We start from the raw sequence: 19,476 nt of genomic DNA, 5'->3' as shown, positions 1-19,476 counted from the left end.
CCAAAAAAACACAACAAGACGTTGCCCAGCAAATTTTCTATTAATTTAGACTCAAGTAATCCCAGCTAAACAGCTGAATGGGATAACAGAGAAAATGCTTGGAGAACGTTCTCTCATAGGAGATGTATGGCAAGATAAAAGAAAACAACAAAAACAAATGGTGCCATTTAAAAGGGGTAAAAAGCTACTTGACAGACAGCACTCACCTGTCCTCAAAAGACTGCCTGTTTCGTCGACATTTGTCGGAGGTACTCAGCAGAGTCCTCGGGGGACAGCTCGGGCCTTGACACTGCAATGGACTAGTAAAGTGGTTGTTACAATAAAAGGGAAAACCTGGAGAAGTGGAAAGGGGAGGGCTGTTGAGTTGGAAGACAAGAGCTCAGAAGAAGGGTGGTTTGGTGCCGGATAATGGAAGAGCTGAATGGAGGCAGTGGTAAGGGTGCTAATACTGTGAATAGTAAAATGACAAAAATGGGGGCTGGGCAGATAGGTGGTGGAAATAGGAGCAGGGATGACCGCAAATGCACACAAAAGAGGGCTGATACAGTGAACCAGTAGAGTGAACTTCAAGGTAGTGACTGACTGAATGGATCTTTTGGATGGTTGTTGGGGATTTTTATTTTTGTGATATATTGGTTGTGTCCAAATTCGCTCACTATTCTCTCGGTTGTTTGCCATTTTGCCGGGGCGTCTGAGTCTACAATACCAGTCCCCTCAGAAGAACACAGTGGATTCATTAGTAGTTTTTGTAAAATGGCACTGTATAGTCCTTAACTATTGAATAGAATAGAATGTCTATTGTTATTATAATGTGTACATCAAAAGTGAAAATGCTCATTTTTTGTAAACTATCAGTTGTGCAGCATTTCCTGAAATTAACTAGCTGTGCTACCTTATGGTTTTTTTAAGTGTATTAATTACTGTTGGGTAGAAACTATGTAACTGTATTTACTGTCTCCTTACATTTAATATTATTGTTTGCTTGGCTGTTTTCTTTGGTATAATGGCTCAAGACTCTTATTAAAAAATAAACTCACTAAAGTAATTCAAAGAATCTCACTTCTTTTTTATTAACACCTAATTTAGGAATACATGAACTTAATGTTCTTCATAAATAAGAATCATTTGAAAGGTAAAGCAAGACTAAGAATGCTCTTGAGAACTCCTGCTCCCCCCAGCACTTGCCCTTTTGCTCTTCTAAACTCTGTTGGTACTGAATTTAGGGCGGGATTCAGACTGGACACATTTGGTCCGCTTTAAGTGAACCAGAGTTTATTTCCCCCAATGATCTGGAACAAATTTTCAGTCTGAATACACCCAAGTGGGCCCTGGCTCGGGACCAGAAACTGCTCGCAGACCCATCTTTGGAGGTGGACTTGGTTCGTTTCTAATGGGACTGAGCTTCAGTACACTCTGAGATTCCTCAGTCTGAATACAATCCATCCTCAGAGCAGAACAACTGAACCAAAACGGCCACCGTAGCTGTCATAAACAGAGTAGTAGACAAACAGAAAGCAACAATTGTTGTGTTCAAAACAGAAAAAAAGCATGCCTCTGCCATAACAAACTAACAAGTAAAAAGTGTTGTTCCCGATGTTCAAAACTGGTAATTGAAATATTAAGTTTTAATAAAATAACTGTCCCGATAAGGATTGTAAAGCGCAGCACGTCTGTCTTTCTCATGTCGTTTTGACTCGCCCTCTTAGTTACTGGCCAATGACTTAAGAGATATTTAGTGACATGGTTTTGTCTACAAGCTTTGGTCTGTAACAGAATGGTCCACTTGATGCCAGTCTGAAAAAAGACCACATGCAAGATTCGGGACTCAATCCGGGAAAAAGGATTTATCCAGTCTGAAAAGACAACTAACAGGCCAAACAAAAGAGACCAGAGACAGTCGGCTTCAGGAACCTGTTTACTGTTTAATGAAGTGTGTTTTCCAAAAGGGACAGTTCATTAAAAGGCCTTTAACTGATCTCTCCTACTTCCTTGTGTTCATAAATTTGAAGTCCCACTACCTTATCCAGTCTTTACAGCTTTAAAGGAGGGTTACATAGTTATTTGTTAGCAATTCATTATTGGGTCACTAATAAAGTTGCATTTTTAGTGTAGTTTTCCACTCTCCCGCTATTTTATTTCTTGGATTGTGTATATTTCCTACAGAAACACATCCACACATTGTCTCACAGTCAGTGGCAGGGACAAACATGTTTCTTTTTTACAAGTGTTAACTCAGGAAAAAAGGATATTTCTTGATGGTGATCTTAAATGGTAGACATTTTTTGTGTCAATATTTTTTGTAATTAAAAATTATAAAAGGGGTCTGGAAATGTCCTGTAGTGGTATTCAGATGTGTATTTAACTTCTCAATAGGTTTCAAAAAGAGTGAAAATAGTATTAATGGGTAACTCCATGTAGTGGTAGTTCCACCAACACTTTTTAGAAAGAAAGTTTGACCACAAACTGGAGCTGCTCAGTTTACACTACCTATGTTTAGTTAAACTGAAAGCTTTAGATCAGGTTTAGTGTTTTTTATGCTGGCCTGAACTATCATTACATTTCTGAATTCTTTTCTTCTCCTACAGGGAACCCAGCCGACCAACCAGCCTGCTGCCTGCTGAGTGGAGCATGGGGCTTGGTCTGAGTAAAGAAGAGGAACTCTTACCGTCAGGACTAGAGACCCTTCCATTCAGACTAATGCAACAGGACTGCACTGCTGTCAAGACTCTGCTTTTAAGACTCCGACGGACACTTCAGGAGGTGGGTTTTTATAATACTCACATTGCTACAAAAAGAATTCTTTACAGGAACTTGGATTGAAATTAATGAACCAAACCTTCTATGACAACATATTGAGTGAACTTAGTGCATTTGATGGTGCAGAGCAGGAACACAGGTTTTTGCTTTTCTGTTTAAGTAAAGTAAGTAATAAAAAACAGTTTTACTTGCAACTGATTCGTTTCAGTGCTTCTGTTGCCATGTTTTAAAGCCTGTTTTAATCAGTTCTATGAAACCTTGTTTCAATTGTTCCAACTTTTAATTGTCTTCCTATTTGCTTTGCTTTGTAAATTTATTCCGATCGTTAATTAGCATTGTGGAAACTTGGAGACCTGTTGTTTGTCGTTACGCTCCTCTTCCTCTTTGCCTTTCAGCTGTCCCCTTTAGGGGTTGCCACAGTGAATCATCTGTCACCATCCTAACATTATCTTCTGCATTCTCCTTGCCTACAGCATGGCATGTGCATCACTTCCTTCACTACTTTCGTGAACTTTCTTTTTTCGAGGCTTTTCTTCCTGGCAGTAATCAACAGTATACCACAGTTTTGTACACCTTTCATTTTGTCACACATCACATCTAAAACCTTCTTTCTTTCTATAATTCCAACACATGCTTCTTCACCTCTCCTATAGATTACAAGGTCATCTGCAAACATTGTGGTCCACAGAGATTCCCACCTAACCTGATTAAAAAAAAGGTTCTCAAAGCTGATCCTTAATGCAGTCCCCCCTCCATCCTGAACTTCTCTGTGACACCTGCAGAGCAGCTATCATACATGACCTGCAAAGCTCCACCATACTGCCCATCTGTCTAGCGGTCTCTTTTTCAATGGGTACACTTACAGTACCCATTAATCATCCCGCTACTTTACAAGGCATTCTCTTTAAAAGCCTTATCTAACTTTCCTGTAAAAATCTTGTGTTGGTGTCCTCTAATGCCAAATCACTCTAAAAGTTTGAAATCCAGTAAATTCAAATTTACATTTAGTAATTTAGCAGATGCTTTTATCAAAAATTACATAAATGAGTTGCATACCAAGCAAAAACTAATTTAGCTAAAATGCCATTTAATCAGATAAGGCGTTTAAAACAGGTGTTGGTGTTTCATGTAAATACGTAGAGGACAAATCCTTACCAAAGTGTACAAGCATAGGTATCATGAAAACCATATTTTTTAAACACAAATTACTTTAAAAAAACATGAACGGGAGCCTAGATGTTTCAGTAAAACCTGTTTAATACCTCTCGGCTCTCTTGAAGTCTGAAACGCGGTCAGCAGAGTGTTTTTTCTTTTCCTCAGATCTCTGTACTGCTCACCTTTTTGTTTTTCTCCCAGAATCACTTTTAGGGAGACACGAGAGCACTAAAATAATAAAGTTGTAGAGGAACACAGACTAAATATTGATGGAGAAGCTAACAGGAGTGCAGAGTGAATAAGGGAGTTACACAGCAGCAGGAAAATGACTATGGAAAGGGAGAGATACTTTGGCCTTTTTGTTTTCTTTGTTGTGTCATTATCTTTCAAATTATGTTCTATCAACAGACATGGACCTTTCTGCTGCAGGGGACATTGACTCAGCTTGTGTGTTTCCTTTCTGTTCCTTTTGCTCAGGCTTCTTGTCGTGAGCCTCAGACTTCTGTTCTCTATTTTTGTTTATCCTAAACCTTGTCATCAAATTTTTTCCACTCCATTTCCATAAGATAAAAGCACATTGTTTCTTTGTGATTTAACATCATTCAGATTCTTTTTGACTCGATTTAAAAAAGGAAATGTGCATAATCAAGCAAATCAGGTGAATTTTGAATAGATGCATGGAGTTGTTTCAAACAAATGTCTGTAAAGTCATGGAAGCATTTAGGCTTCATTCGTTATGAGTTGTAACTGAGCAGTGTCCTGCAATTACAAAACTTTTTTTCTTCATTAAATAAATGTCCTTGACCAACAGGAAACTGCATCTGTGAATCCTCTGCTCACTTCAAATTATTTGTCTTTCAGCAGCTTATCCTGTAGGTTGACCCTGAGGGACATTTTTAATCTTACACTGTCAACCTGTGTGTTAACAGTAGCTAAGACAATCATCCCCATTTGTCAATGTCAGTCCTGGTGTCTAGGTGTTCCCCCTGCAAGCTCACATTCCTTTTCAGACAGTGTGGTACTGCATCCAATCACATCCACCCTCAAGACAAGGCCTGATTAACTTGAACTCCCAAGGCCGCTGCTTGACCTGCTCAGTAAACGGTTTCATTTCAGAAGCCGGATTGGGTTGTACATACGCATTCCTTCTCAACGTGTACTAACATTTCAGAGGATTCCTCCTGCTAAATTCTGTGTCAGTTTGCAGAAAAAAAGCGCCAACAGTATTTCTGATTTAAGATCTTTTCAGTGTTTGACAAAGAACCAATGCTCAAGACATTATTTTTAAAATGGGATCATTTTCCTATAAAAGCCAAATGTCAGTGAGAGGAGGTAAAAAAAAAAAAATGGAGCGTCCACTCTTTTATTTCAAGGTTCTTTTCATGATTTAAGGGATGTGCGAGTGTGATTAAAGGTGTGAATCAACTACAAAACCTGCTTTTCTTTCTAAGGCTATTCATCATCTGTAGACATTCAGTTTCAGTGTTGTGTTAGTCATTAAATTCACGACTCCCCAGCAGCCAATTCTTAAATCTGAAAGGCTTTTTACTGAGCCACAACTAATTGTGGGGACAGTTGTGTGTTAGAGCCTGTGGGACAGAGGTGACCTTAAAGAGAATGTGTTTGTGTTCAAGAAAAGGAGTGAGACGCGGCGTGTGTGTATGAGTTCGGGTGTCAGTGAGTACACGGCTGTCCCTCTACATAGGAAAAGGCATTGATCACTGATGACACAATGTGGGCCTGGCGCCATAGCACACCTATAATTCTGGTAGGGAGGTGTGCGTCTTTAAAAGGTCAGCCAAACCAATAAACCATCAGGTTTAAGCTTTTAAAAAAAACTTCAGGCAGCAATGTTTCACAGAGCTTAGGGAAAGTAGTCCAGAAATGTTATGTTGCACTCTGTGATTCTTGACATCTCCCTCAAACAATATACCTGTAAAGGGTTAGAATGTGGAAAAAAAGAACTAAAGTTCCAGCTGTGTCTGAGGTTTAACTTCTTCTTTGCCTTCCTTTTTGACTTCACCATGTAATGCAGTAGTACCTTAATACCAACAGTCCTGGCTGAAGACATCCTCTGCTGTGTCCCAATCTGTCTTAATATAAGCTTTCACAGCTGACATTTAGACCACAGGCTGCTTTTTTCTTTGGAAGACTCCTGTGTTGGTGTGTGTGTATGTGAGAATGGGTCAGAATAGGCATTTATTTTCACACGCCTGTGTGGACCTTATGGTGTTTGTGGGTACAGAATGTATGTGTGCGTTTTTTTTATTTTTTATTGTCTCTCTCTAGTTGGTTATGCTTTCTTTAAGCTTGCCTGCTTATTATTAGTATCAAAGATTATTAAAAAACGAGCTAATATTTGGAAACAAAGAGATTAGATAATCAAAATATGTAATAAATAAATAAATGATCCTTCCTAGTTTTACATATTGGCAAACCAAAAAGAAGAATGCAGTTCAGGAAGAAGTTTTACACCTTAAAGACTCACTGAGATGAAAATAGTGTTTTTAACATGTTTTTGTTATTTATTATGATGGAAGATATAAAGAAAATTAAGCTTAAATTAGCATTTCTTAGTAAATTGTTGTTTGAAAAAGCTTTCAGTTGTAATGCAGAAGCTACAATCGGAATAGGCCACAAGCTCCCTGCTCCCTGCTCTGCTCCATGGGAAATCCTTTAAAGAAGATGATCGAAGTGAGACTTTAAGTATCGACCCTTTATTTTAGTGTCACTTATTTTTTCTAAAGTCTTGTGTAATACAAGAAACCACAGCCTGTAGTCACACCTGTTTTCTTAGGAAATGTCCTAAAAGTGTTGAGACTTATGTTTGCTGTTAAGTTGATGCTAAGATCATCATTGATTTACTGTCAGAAAGGTAGATATTGCGTTTTTTATCTTGTTGCATCCACATGATTGTTTTTCATTTTGATGTTACTCTGTTTGTGTTGTTTTGTCTTTTGCAGAGCACAGAGACAAGTCCTGCCAGCAGCCTTCAGTCTTTACCAATCAGCCCATGCAGTGAAAAATCTCTCCCATTTAAGGTAAACTAAAGCAGAAATACACTTTTTGCAAGTGTTGCTTTTTTATGTCAACCTTTATTCACTGTGTAAACAGAAGCTTCATAAGTATGGAAAAGCTTTTTACTTTGGTAAACAAATGTGTGGACTGGAGGGTCATTTTCAGTTGCAGGTTACTGACTTTTAAAATATTAAACATATTATTTAGTTACATGCCTGTAACAGACTGGCATCCTGTCCAGGGTGTGCCCTGCCTTTCACCCAACAGTAGTCAATATAGGCCCCAGGAGCCTGTGACCCCAAAAGGGATTAAGCGGGGTTGAAAGATGGATGAATGGAGGTAATGACATGGAGTTAATGACATGGTGTAACTGAAATCTTTATTCCAACACTGAGAAAAAATGTCTGCTCTACATCCAAAAGTTCTTTCTCTTTTTATCTTCTTTCATCTGCTAATACTTGTATTACTGTTATGTGATTCGTATTTATAGTTATGAATTCACCAAAAGTAGTGAAGATGTAAAACTAATTTACTGCTCTAGATTATCTGTGAAAAGTGAGCTATATTCCATCAAATACTGGCCATGGAAAGACTCAGAACTTTCAAACTTGGTTCTAATACTTGTTAAAGTTAGTCATGTCAGTTGTCACACACCTTGTTGTGTGAAATTTGTTCCTTCATTGGACCAATCCCATCTGGAGCAGTGAGCTGAACACACAGCCACCCTCAGGAACCATTTGGTGGTTTAACCCCCCAATCCAAGCCCCTAATGCTAAGTGTCCAGCAGGAAGGCACTGGGTCCCATTTTAAAAATATTTGGTATTGCTCATGGTGGATTTGAGCCTCAGTCATCCACTGAAATGTTTTTTTTCCCTCTTATTCAAATAGATACAAGTGACTATCACAAACCAGACTGACTAAATAATGATGAAAAGATTCTATCAGCAAATAAAAGAAAGAACTTTATAAGGTCCTGCTGTTCACTTCACACTGCAAGTTATCTCAGACACTTCCTACTTCAGACTGAAGTGTTGATCAGTTTAGTCCAGTGGGCGTGCAGTTTCTGTGCACAGCTTTCTGTTTATAGTGCAATCACTACATTTCCAAACGCTACTAAACAGCCAACCGAGTTTAAAATGGTTTATAAAGTACACAAATGGACAATTTAAACAGTATGTCTTGTAGTGTTGATGTGTGAATCCTCTTAGCAGCTCACACAGCTCTACAGTTTCCACTGGATCCCTGTGGTTTGTTCTGCAAACATCCTTTGTGCTACTGTGTTTAAGTAATGTTTGATCATATATTTCTTTTAGATTTTTTTGGATTTTGTTTTTTCTTAGAACCAATTTTTTTTAACCTTCTGTCTTTTCATGTCTAGCAGCAAACAAGAGTTTTGCCCTTCTTTCATTAACAGTATTGTAGCTTTTTGTGTGATTCACAGTGAATTATTTTAAATTAATAAGCACTAACTACATTTGATCATAGTTAGAGTGCACACCTATAGACCTACATTCAACTTCAGATGCATCATCACTAATAATACTTAGATAGTTAGCTTATTCAGTCAGAGTAGCAGAGCAATTTGTTTCTTTTCCTGTAAGCATATAACTTATTTTTCTTCAAATTTAAGTCGATTCGCACAAATTAAGAACAGGCTGGCTTTTTTTCATGCCAGCTTGGAAAATTATGACTAAATCAGAAAAAAAGGATAAGAACTGTAGCATAAGGCAATCAGGGTGAAGGGGAGAATGTGAAGGAAATGACTACTAAAAAGAGGTACTGAAAAGCAAGTGAGGGGAGAATAAATTGAATAAGACAGGGGCAAAGTGGCTTGCTTGTCTACATTGCTTGTCTTGCCAAACTCCAGACCTCTTTTGTCAATCAAATGAGTGCAAACTGTGTGATCTGGAGAGGATTTCTCCCCTGTAAGAAGCATTTTTAAGTACTCACTAAAGCATCCAGTTGCATTTAAGAGTCAGAACTAGATGAAATTTAGCAAAGACAAGGTTTTAGCCACCTTTTTTGGGATTTTCTAAAATAGGGACATTTCCTTCAATTGTTCTAAATGTATTTATATCTGGGATGTAGATAATTTCGTCACAATATTAGTAATGGTAGATCATTTCAGAAAAAGGGAGTTGTTGGTATACAGGCAGACACATCCATTTTTGCCCACAATTCCTTCAGACACAGTTGTGCTTTGATCATAAGGCCATGATGACAGTAAACGCAGCAGTGTGCCTGGAACAGATATCAAGATGCTGGCCGTGATTATTAGTTGTCTGAGTGCATCATAGAAGATGAAACTAAAAATATAGGGTTAAAGTCCCACTCATCTTCTGAGCTATTCTGAAAGTGTCTTTAATTATAATTTTGCCATTTTTAGCCCAAATCAGAAAAACTGTTGTTTTCCAGGACATAGTTTCTGCAAAGCTTTAGTTCATTAACAATTCTCCTGTGATTTGTGGGCGGGACTGTTGCCGTTGAGCAACCCCGCCCCTCCTTCTCATCCCTGCTGCAGAACAGTGTGAAACAGGGAGCTTGTGGCCTGCTCAGCGAATTTTCTATGTCACAAATTATTTTTCTAGCTGTATTTTTTCGTTTGCAAATAAACACACAGAAATGCAATTTTGAGCTTAATTTTCTTAATTTAAGTCCTCCATCGGGAGGAAAAGGCCACAAGAACATGTTAAAAATATGATTTTGACATGTGAGTGGATCTTTAAATACCAGATATTGGTGAGTTTAAATAATATTAGTATATTGGGAAAATATGGTAGTAAACAAAACAGTTGAGCAGACGTGAAGATTACACAGAAAATACAACCCAGGTCATCTGAAATGAAATACACCAAAATAATACAAGAAAACCTTTTAAATCCCAAACCTTTTAACGTGAATAAAACATTTTTAAAGGTCAACTTCCCTCTACAAGCTCATTGTTAACACAATAGTGAGTTATACATGTGGGTGATTGAAAGTTAAGGAAGATTAGTGAGTTCCCTTATTTTTGGCAGCCTCACATTCAGCATTTATGGTGGGAACATCTCCTAAGAGTTACCGGTAGTCCTCTTTCTGTCATTCGCTATCACAATATTCACAGCTGAGCAACTGCAGAACTAGAATGAACAAATAAGAAACACAGACTTCCTAATGCAGCTGCAGGACATTTTAGTGAAACTGGAGCCGTGAATCATTTAATGTTCGTGTACAAGAGAAAAGTGAGATATGGGATTTTTTTTTTGTGTGAGTGCCCTCTCAACTGACCTACATGGAGTATTCGTGGCAGCTGGATCACTTGTAAAAAGAAAGAATGTAGGGTGGGACTCAGCATGAAGACAGCAGCTTTTGGGGAAACCTTTTTTGTGAAAATAAATACAGTGACAGAGTAAGATTACAGAAAAATATCACAGTTTTAAAAGTGGGGAAAGATTTTGCCAAATTGAAAACAAAAGCAGTATTTTCTGATAACACTGCCTAAACCAATAAGCTACTATGTTCTCTCGCTAAATCACCTTTTGTGGGCTCACTGTTTCACGAATTGGCTAATGACCTTGTGAATGACGTTCGTGCCGCATCTCCTGTATAGAACATGTTCAGTTTGCCAGAGCTACTTAAATGTTAAGTTATGAGAAAATCTTGTCTTTCTTTTTATAGTACTGGACTTGTTTTACAGCGAAGGTTTGAACTTTGAGAGTTTAAACAAGACAGATAAGTGCGAAAATGCTAATGTCTGTCTGAGAAAAGTGCATAAAGTGTGTAGTAAGTAGTTTTACGGCTTCAAAGCATCTATAATCCTAATTCGCGGATTTCACCTAACCCCTGTGATAAACGAAGGAACACTACTAGGATCTAAAATAGACTTAACAACAAAGGCTGTTCACTAAAATCATTATACCTACATCAATGATGAAGCTTTTTTTTTTAAATGAAAATTGTCGTCTTTGGATTCTCTTTACATCTTTATTAATACACTAATTAAAAAAGGAACTGAAGAAACAATAAGAAAGGAATGGCACAGCCTGCAACACATTTTCTGGACCAAATTGAATTGTGGACACATTGCAGTAATGTGGCATGCTCCGTAACCAGCTGGCTATAGCTCTCCTCAAAGCTGGGATTTCTGTCTTTGGATGTAGCTTTTAGTGTTGCTGTGTTTGGCTCCTTTGCAAATCTGTGTGCAGCAACAGCGACTTTCAGTTTGCTTTATTTGCACTTTACAGGGAAAGAAGACGTCTCACTAAAGACTCACTAAAATTCAAATAAACCAGATCATTTAGAAAGGATGAAAAAAAAAAAGGATTGAAAGTTGGTATTTTCTGACAGAATTTTGGAAGACATGTGACTTGTCTAATCTTAGGGTATGCTGAAGGACAAAAAGGTAGATAGCCACAACCTCCTGTTGCTTTCTTTATAAGCTGCTATGAGAATGGTGATTTACACTGAGATAATAAGAGGCAGTTTGTAAACAGCCTGGCAACAGACAGTTGGATACCCACAGCCCATACGAAGCTTTGTCTGCCCCTTTCACAAGTCGGGCTTATCTGTTGAGCATTTTTGATTCATAGGGTCTTGAGTCTTGTGAGAACCCCAAGTGTTGATTGCCCAAGAAAAACAGAGCTCAAACATTTGCTTTAATGCCGGAATTGGCAGTGTGTGGTGCACGGAATGCCAGTGGGATTATGTCTGTGGATTATTGTTCCAAAGCCATCTGACTTCCTAGTGTTTCATATTTTGAAGCCCTTGTGGTAATTTTTCTGCCGACATTGTAATGATTTCGCCTTTTTGGCTTAGTTATAATTTTTGGAAGCTTATCAGACATCCATGTGTATAAATATATATAATGTATTTGCTTTAAACTATATGTTAACCCCTGCTCATTGCAGAGCTATTTTACTTTGAAGAGTAATAAGTTTCCATATTATTGCTGAAGAATGTCAACAGACTTGTCTGTCATGGACTGTGACAGCGTAGTATAATGTAGTGACACATTTTGCACACACAAAAAACACACACACACACATTTTCATTGTATTCACTCAATTGTCTTTGCTAAAAGGCCTACATTTTTGGCCTCAAAGTAAATCATTGACGTTTGTTTTTGTTTTGTTTTAAAAAAAAAAGCCTTGACAACTGTATCTTAAAAAAATATGTTTTTACCTGTTTGAGCAAACTTCAATTTGTGATGTAGAACCCCTTGGTTCCCTAAAAAAGGCTGAAATACTCAGACTTTTCATCTTTCTATCTGTTGTAAAAGCCTTCCTAGTGGAATTTTAATTATGATCATGCCTTTCTTTGCCCCCCAACCCCCCCCCCAAAAAAAAAAAAAAAAAACCTGGGTTTATTCGGTTTTTTTAGGACACAGTTTCTTTGTGACAGTAGGTAATCAGAAATTTGAATCTTAGTTGTGGGCAGGACCATGGATGTGGAGTGCGCCCGCCCCCACTTCCTATCAACCATCGGTTAACATGCTCTCCCACTACCTTATAGCACAACACAGCCCCAACCTAACATTACAGGTGAAGTAAAAATGGCGAGCAATATTGGAAGTATCCAGCCGTACAGTTTAGATCCAGATGCCAGCTCTGACGAGGAAAACGAAGACGTACGTGAATCTATTAGTCTGCCTGTGGTTGCATCAGAATGGACTGGAGGAAGGAATTTGTAATTTGCCAATTATAGCTTCTACGTCACAGCTACAAGCTCAGAAATTGCAATTTTGAGCTCAATTTTCTCAGTATATATCCTCCATCATCAGAAAATACCACAGGAACATGTAAAAGACACCAAAAAGACAATTTTGTTTGTCAGAGTTGGTCTTAGCACAGTTTATGCAACTATTCTTTACTTAGTAAAATGTCTGCCCTGGTGGCTTTTTTGCTTGTTTTGCAGTGTGAGACCACAGCACGTTTTCTTTTTAATATTTTTGGCTGCCAGTCGAAGCCTTTGATGTCTTTCACAATAAAAACTAGCATTCAGCAAACAGACTGAGTTTCCATTTTAGCGGGAGTTTTAATATTCTAACTTTAGATACTAAGACTATGAAAAGATTTTCATGTTTGACTTTAAAAGTATTCACATCAGCCATAAATAATATTATGTAAGAGTGTTCCCTTAAAACCACTCACATTGCAAAGCGAGCATTATTTTAATCCTTCACGTCTATCTAAACTCTGTTTAGTGTCAAGAAAGTTGACAGAACCAACTTCTAAATTTTTTCCAGTGTCCCTTACATTTTCTGTTTGAGTTTTAATTTTTGTGAACAGGATAGTTTGTTTTGCTGTTTTCTTTTACCTTTTAAATTAAACGCCGTGTGACGTGACGGAACATTCCTCCCACACACACAGCAGTGGTCGTAATGCATCACTTTACTCCGCTGTTGCTGTCTTAGCAACAATGTTACAGGATTTTGCGCCCCTGGTGACTGTCACAGTTGCCAATACTGCCCTGTGACTGTCAAGCCCCTTTCTCCTGAAGCAGGCAAGCTTCTTTGCTTCTACTGTTTGCCGTAAATGTGAGCTGAAAGGGGGCAGCGCACTGCACCGAAAAAAGTTTCCCCAGAAATCTGTAATTTCTACCTCTCTCAGTTAATGGTCATTCTATGTGCATATTAATTCCAAACATCACAATGATGGGCAGTTGAAGTACATTTATAGGCAGGATTTCCATTTGATGTCTATAGAAACACACTTAATGCAAAAGAATGCTTTTCTTTATTCATTTATAGTAATTGAGAATTCATCCAACAGACACTGAAACTTTTCTCAGTCCGTCTAACTCAGAGATTAAAGAGTTTACCAGTAGACACAGAACTGGGCATGAATATGTATGCGGTAGGGAATGAATAAGATGGTGAACGGCAGAGGCTAACTTGACACAACTTAAAGCAATGGAAACAACATGAAAATGGAAAGACCTTAGTGCATAAGTCGAAGTGGAGCTTTGTAATGCTGAAAAATATCCAGATAACTTGATGATATAAAAGACTGAAGAGGAAAAGAATAAATCAGAACTCCTTTGAGGAAGTGTCAGAGCTGATATGTTCAATATACATTTATTCTGACCAACTATAACAACTTTGTGAAGGAAAAAGTGAATCCAATATTAAGAGTTTAATAACATATAAGTGTCTGTGAGGCTAATCTAAGGAGTAGTTTGCTGAAAAAAGGAGTTAGAGAAGGTTGAAGGAGAAAAGAGGGATAGAGGGCGGGGCAAGAAGAAGAGTTTGTCCTGGCACTCCAAAAAACGACACTGCGGGTATAAAAATAATCTACGGTAGCCACCTGAGAGGCTGCAGTGTCACAGAGTGCCCTAGTTTAATTTAAACTGAATGCACATGACACATTTTTTTATTATTTAATTTTTTCTTTACCAGATTTTGTCCCAGTTAAAGTGCTCTAATGTATTTTTGAAGAAAGAAGAAGAAAATCACGCTGGGATTACTGTCAGAAGCATATTTCAAGCAACAGCGTGTTCATAAAGAGTCTAGGACAGAAACCTAAAGTCTTGATCTGTCTTGTGTGCTTTTACCTTTGTTGTGGATGCCACTGACATTTAGTTTTTTTATGTTAATGTGAGATATGGCATAGTGTCACAACCCACAAAATAAAAAAATAATGTCTAATGTTTTAGTTAAGAAGTTCTTTTTGCAAAATAAATGAGATGAGAAGATTCAAGTATTACATTCACATGGAAAACCACAAAAGCATAAAATTTAGGAGAGCAAAATAAACCCTGACTATCAAATACACATTGAACTGGCATGACCGCATGGAGCCCCACTTAACACACAATTCAAACATGGGCATATGAAACAGTGGTGAAAGGCAGACTAGGTCTTCTCAGCTTTTCTGTCTCTTTTTTCGTCTCTTCTTTCATGACCTTTTTCTTCAAATGTAGTTTCTCTCCTTTGTCAGTGCTTCACATTTACAGCTGAGGGTGGACAAGATCTCACAGAAGCACTGTCACAACATAAAATGTCTCAATGTGAAGATGTTCAAATCTGAGCAAAGGAGATCAGTGCATTCAAGGCTTCAGGTCTGAAGTCACGAATTCTTGATCTTATGTAAAAAATGTTTGGTCTACAATTTGATAGCTTTCGTTTTTATAAATCCTTTTGAGTTAAAGCAAAATCCCAATAAGTGAAATTTGGTTCCTACCTTTAAAAATGAAAGAAAACATTCTTAAAGCCTATGCAGCATTGGGTCAATGTAAAAATATCTTCTAGAATTGGTTAAATTATCCTTTCTGTGCACAGTAACAACTGTTTCGTGGTACAGCGTCTTCTTAATTCACTTCATGAGCTGTCATGGTGATAAGACTTATAACTGAAGCAAAAAGGGTGGAATGAAATGATGGGGAAACTTGACCAGTAAAAACCCTTTATCAGTAAGCATCCTAAAAATTCAGGATTATCTCAAAAGTATTGCCCCCCTCCTACAACCAGTTTGAAGGCGATGTTTATCCCCAAGAACCCTTTTCATACCAGGACTCCTACCGTGAAAATAAAGGGGCTGAAGAAAAGATGTCCTACACAACCTTGTTTATATATACTTTAAGAAAACAAAAGGAGTACTTTGAAGGATTTAAAATGGTTTCATACTTTATAAATGTAGAGAAAACAATGCAGGAGGAACCTGTAAAGATTAAATCAGTTATGTAGTCGGAGAATGTCTAATTAGATTAAATCTAGTTGTTTCATGCATCCTAAATTAGAAGTATTTTCTAATCACTTTTGGTTTTACACGAAAATGTATCTTGAAAAGAGATGCATTTTCTGGGATTGTACATGGTGTACAGCTTATTCCTTAGTGGGGTAAGTTATCTCCTACATGACCAATAACTATTGGCTACTTTCAAATGGGATTACCATCTGAAACTTTTAACCTAGAACCATTTAGAAGTTTTTTTTACACTTATTAATTGTTGCTTATTTGACACATCTCAACACACTGTCATACTCTTCATGGTGAAAGGTTGATGAGAGACAGTCACACCCAATTAGAGTGTAAGGACTTTAAATTTATTGTGATATGCCCTTTAGGCTTCTTATGTCACACTTAGTTGGGACTCGGGAGTAAGGGGAAAAAAGTATTTTTCAAAAGGTATTACAAGAGAAGAGGACCTTTAATAATTGTGTTTTTCCTCACTTGTTTGTTCAAATTGAGAGAAAATTGGTAGGTGATCAATAAATAAAACAGCTCTCATATTACCTTAATGCTATGTTCCTCACAAAAGATAAGAAAAGAAATAATTATTGCCAACAAGGGTAATGTAATTCAACCCTGTACCCTATCAACGGACAACTGATTGCAAGCATAAAGAGGACTCAACCTCTATACAAAACCACATCTCTTCGCAGAAGTGGATGCACTCCAGTGATTTTGATTAGATTTATTCCCACTGAGGCTATTGCAATCACATTAGAAATAAATTTGCATGCCGTTCGCTTTTTCTGTTGCTGTCTCCATTTAGTGCTGCCATAAAATATTGGCTGAAACGGGATCAGGCGGGGAACATAATGGCTTTTTGGGTACATTTTTTCAGTACTAGAACAAACTTTATTATTATAATTGTTTATTTTTGTTGTTTTTTGTTTTTTTTTACTGGATTTAATGAAAAATATTTGGTGAAGCTGTTTTAAACCAATACAACACAGATTTAGATTTGCAGACATGATTTAAAAACATCATATTAAAGTTCATATGCAGTGCCCTGGGACTGCAACCTACCTTTCACTTTGCCATCTCTTCCTTTCTATTTTCAATGAATACAACATGTAATCAAACTAAGCCTATCTATCAAAACTTAATTTATTTCATTAGGTGCCTCTTCTGAACATTTTCACAACTGTTGCTCTAGCCTCTCTTTCACTGCACACACAAACACACACTAAGAGATGCACACAAAGCACAAAAGTATACCCACTGCGTTGTGTCAGCTAGACAGCTCATTTAGTGCAGCCTTCATCCGTATTCGGGTGAGATTAATTTATAGGCTGACTAATGCTCTAATAGTTACAGCGTGTGACTGATTTTTTTCCTCTCTCATGCAAATTTTGTTTTGAGCTTTCTTTATGTGTATTTTCAGACAATATGAAGAAAATAGAATAAACAATCTGATTATCTCTCAGTAATGTTAGCTCCCCTGCATGGTGGATTGTTGTTCCGCACCAGAGTTTTTTTTTTTATCTTTAATTGTCATCATTTTTTTTAATAGAATAAGCTATTTGACATGTTTTGTTACAGTAAAAGCACTTTGTTAAGCTTTTAGTTTGTTCCCCTTTAAATGCTATTTTTCGCTCAGATAAACACAGGCCTTATTATCCATTAGACATGACAGAAAACAGAAAGGTAAAAAATGATTAAAACTCTTTAAGACATGAATTTTCAGTATGATAAATATTGAAATGTTCGGAAGTGGATTGTTGCAGTCAAGTTGGTTTGTGGCATATTTACGAGGAAACAAGACAAACTGCTACCTGAAACATTTCATCACTAATTACACAACACCTGACCCAATACTTCCCTTGAGCATGTCAAAGTTTGGGAATCAATCATTTTCTAAGGAGTCCCGACATTATTTAACAGCTCTACAGTTTAGGAAATCCTTTGTCTGTTTTTCTCCTGTTACTCTTTAACTGTTGTGATGGAGGCAATCTTTACATCCATCCGTCACTTCAAAAAACATGCATTTACATGCACATTTATTCCAAGTGTATTTTAAATGTCTTAATTAAACCTGACAACCAGAATAAAGTTGTGCTGAGCACTAGTACTAGCCACTAAAGCACTGCTAAAAAAAAAAAAAATCTTGAACTGAAACTAAGTGATCTATTTCAGAAAAAACTCAAATCACAGATATCGATAACACTCACATCAAGTACCATGATCTGTAGAAACATGTTGAGGTCTTCACTATGCACTTCCAGACATAATTTTAATAGTTGTAACCTCACATGATGACATATTTAGTGAAACTACAAATGTGTCATATCTTAGTGGAAGGGATCCTTAAATTTGAATTAAAGACCCACTCCGATCAGCGTTTGATCTTTTTTAAAGATTCTCCCAGTGATCTTTTAATTATGATGATAGCGTTTAAGCCTAAATAAAATAAAACCTGTGTTGTTTTCTAGGAAAGAGTTTCTGAAGGCGGCGGGATCTCATCAGAAATTTGCTTTTAAGTTGTAGGTGGGACAGTTGGTGCGGAGTAAGCCTCTCTTCCCTTCCCTTCATCCCTTTGTTTTTACTCTCTCCCACTAGCTTACAGCCTGTCAACCCCAACCTAGCATTACCAGTGCAACAGCAATAGCGAGCAGTATTGGAGCTATGCAGCTGTACAGTTTTCAGCCAGATGCCATCAAGATGAGGAAAACTAAGACGTACATGAATCTAGTTGTTTCCAAGTGAACGCATCAGAATGGTGCGGAGCAGAAAGTTGTCATTGTGAGTTCGACATCACAGCTACAGGTTTTTTTCAAATGGCGTTTTCTTTTTTGCATCTACTTCTGATTCACAACAATTTGAATAAAGAACCACTCAAAAATGCAATTTTGAGCTTAATTTTCTCAATATCACTGACCAAAAATATAAACGCAACACTTTTGTTATTGCTCCCATTTTTTATGGTATGAACTCAAAGATGTGAAACATTTTCCACATACACAAAATAACCAGTTCTCTGAAATATTGTTCACAAATCTGTCTAAATCTGTGATAGTGAGCACTTCTCCTTTGCCAAGACAATCCATCCCACCTCGCAGGTGTGCTATATCAAGATGCTGATTAGACAGTATGATTATTGCACAGGTGTGCCTTAGACTGGCCACAAGAAGTGTATGTCCACCATCAGTAAGACCATGTTAAAAACACAATTACCATCAGAGTGGATCTTTAATATAATTGAACGCAGTGATTTACATGTTTCTTGTCTCCGTCACACCTTATGAAGGTAATAAGAGCATGATAAAGAGTGGGCCTGAATTAGGTATGATGGTGCCGAGAAGGAAGGGGGCCCTACGAGCGATGATTGGAAAACTCAGGCTTAAAGGATGATGATGTAGCTGCATGGCTCCCTGCTGTCTACTTCTGACTCTGTGTCCTTTAGCCTAATGCCTCCCCATAGTTCCAGATCATAATACTCAGCCTAAGGCCCTCCCTGTCCTCTAATTCTCTCTGTCACTGCCCTCCTTTCGTGGCGCTTCCCCCTCATTTCCTCCTTCTATCCGGTTCCTCCTGCTTTTGTGTCCTTGACTAGGTAATGACAGTTTGTCATTTTGCTCTATTGTCCCCACATTCTCTCTCACTTGTCTTTCCTTTGTTGTTTTTGATCTGCAATTATATAATGTTACACAAAGTCACATCGACACTGCTCAGTCTAAATTCTCATTTTTGGGTTCTATAAGAGCAGCCTTCAGGTAGTTCTCTGTAGTTTGGGTTAAAAGATGACTATGTTCTGGAATATCAGTAATAATCACTTGTTGGACAGGCCTTTTTAGACCAAATTCGTAGTGTATTTTCCTTTGCCCTAATCTGTTGTTACTTG

General features: G+C 37.6%; 1 protein-coding gene across 4 annotated transcripts in view; it reads left to right on the top strand.

Annotated features, from left to right (window-relative positions):
* ccser1 (coiled-coil serine rich protein 1) overlaps positions 1–19,476 on the top strand; it is a 128,605-nt gene that overhangs the window by 39,418 nt on the left and 69,711 nt on the right. For all 4 annotated transcript variants that reach the window (XM_011479001.3, XM_020705831.2, XM_011479004.3 and 1 more), the window contains exons 7-8: positions 2,586–2,760; positions 6,876–6,953. In XM_011479001.3, the coding sequence (XP_011477303.1) occupies positions 2,586–2,760; positions 6,876–6,953 (253 nt within the window). The remainder of the gene's footprint in view (positions 1–2,585; positions 2,761–6,875; positions 6,954–19,476) is intronic.

This window comes from Oryzias latipes, chromosome 9, assembly GCF_002234675.1.
Source record: "Oryzias latipes chromosome 9, ASM223467v1".
Taxonomy (NCBI): Eukaryota; Metazoa; Chordata; class Actinopteri; order Beloniformes; family Adrianichthyidae; genus Oryzias; species Oryzias latipes.
Note: the sequence above shows the minus strand (reverse complement) of the source record. Positions and strands in the feature narration are given on the sequence as shown.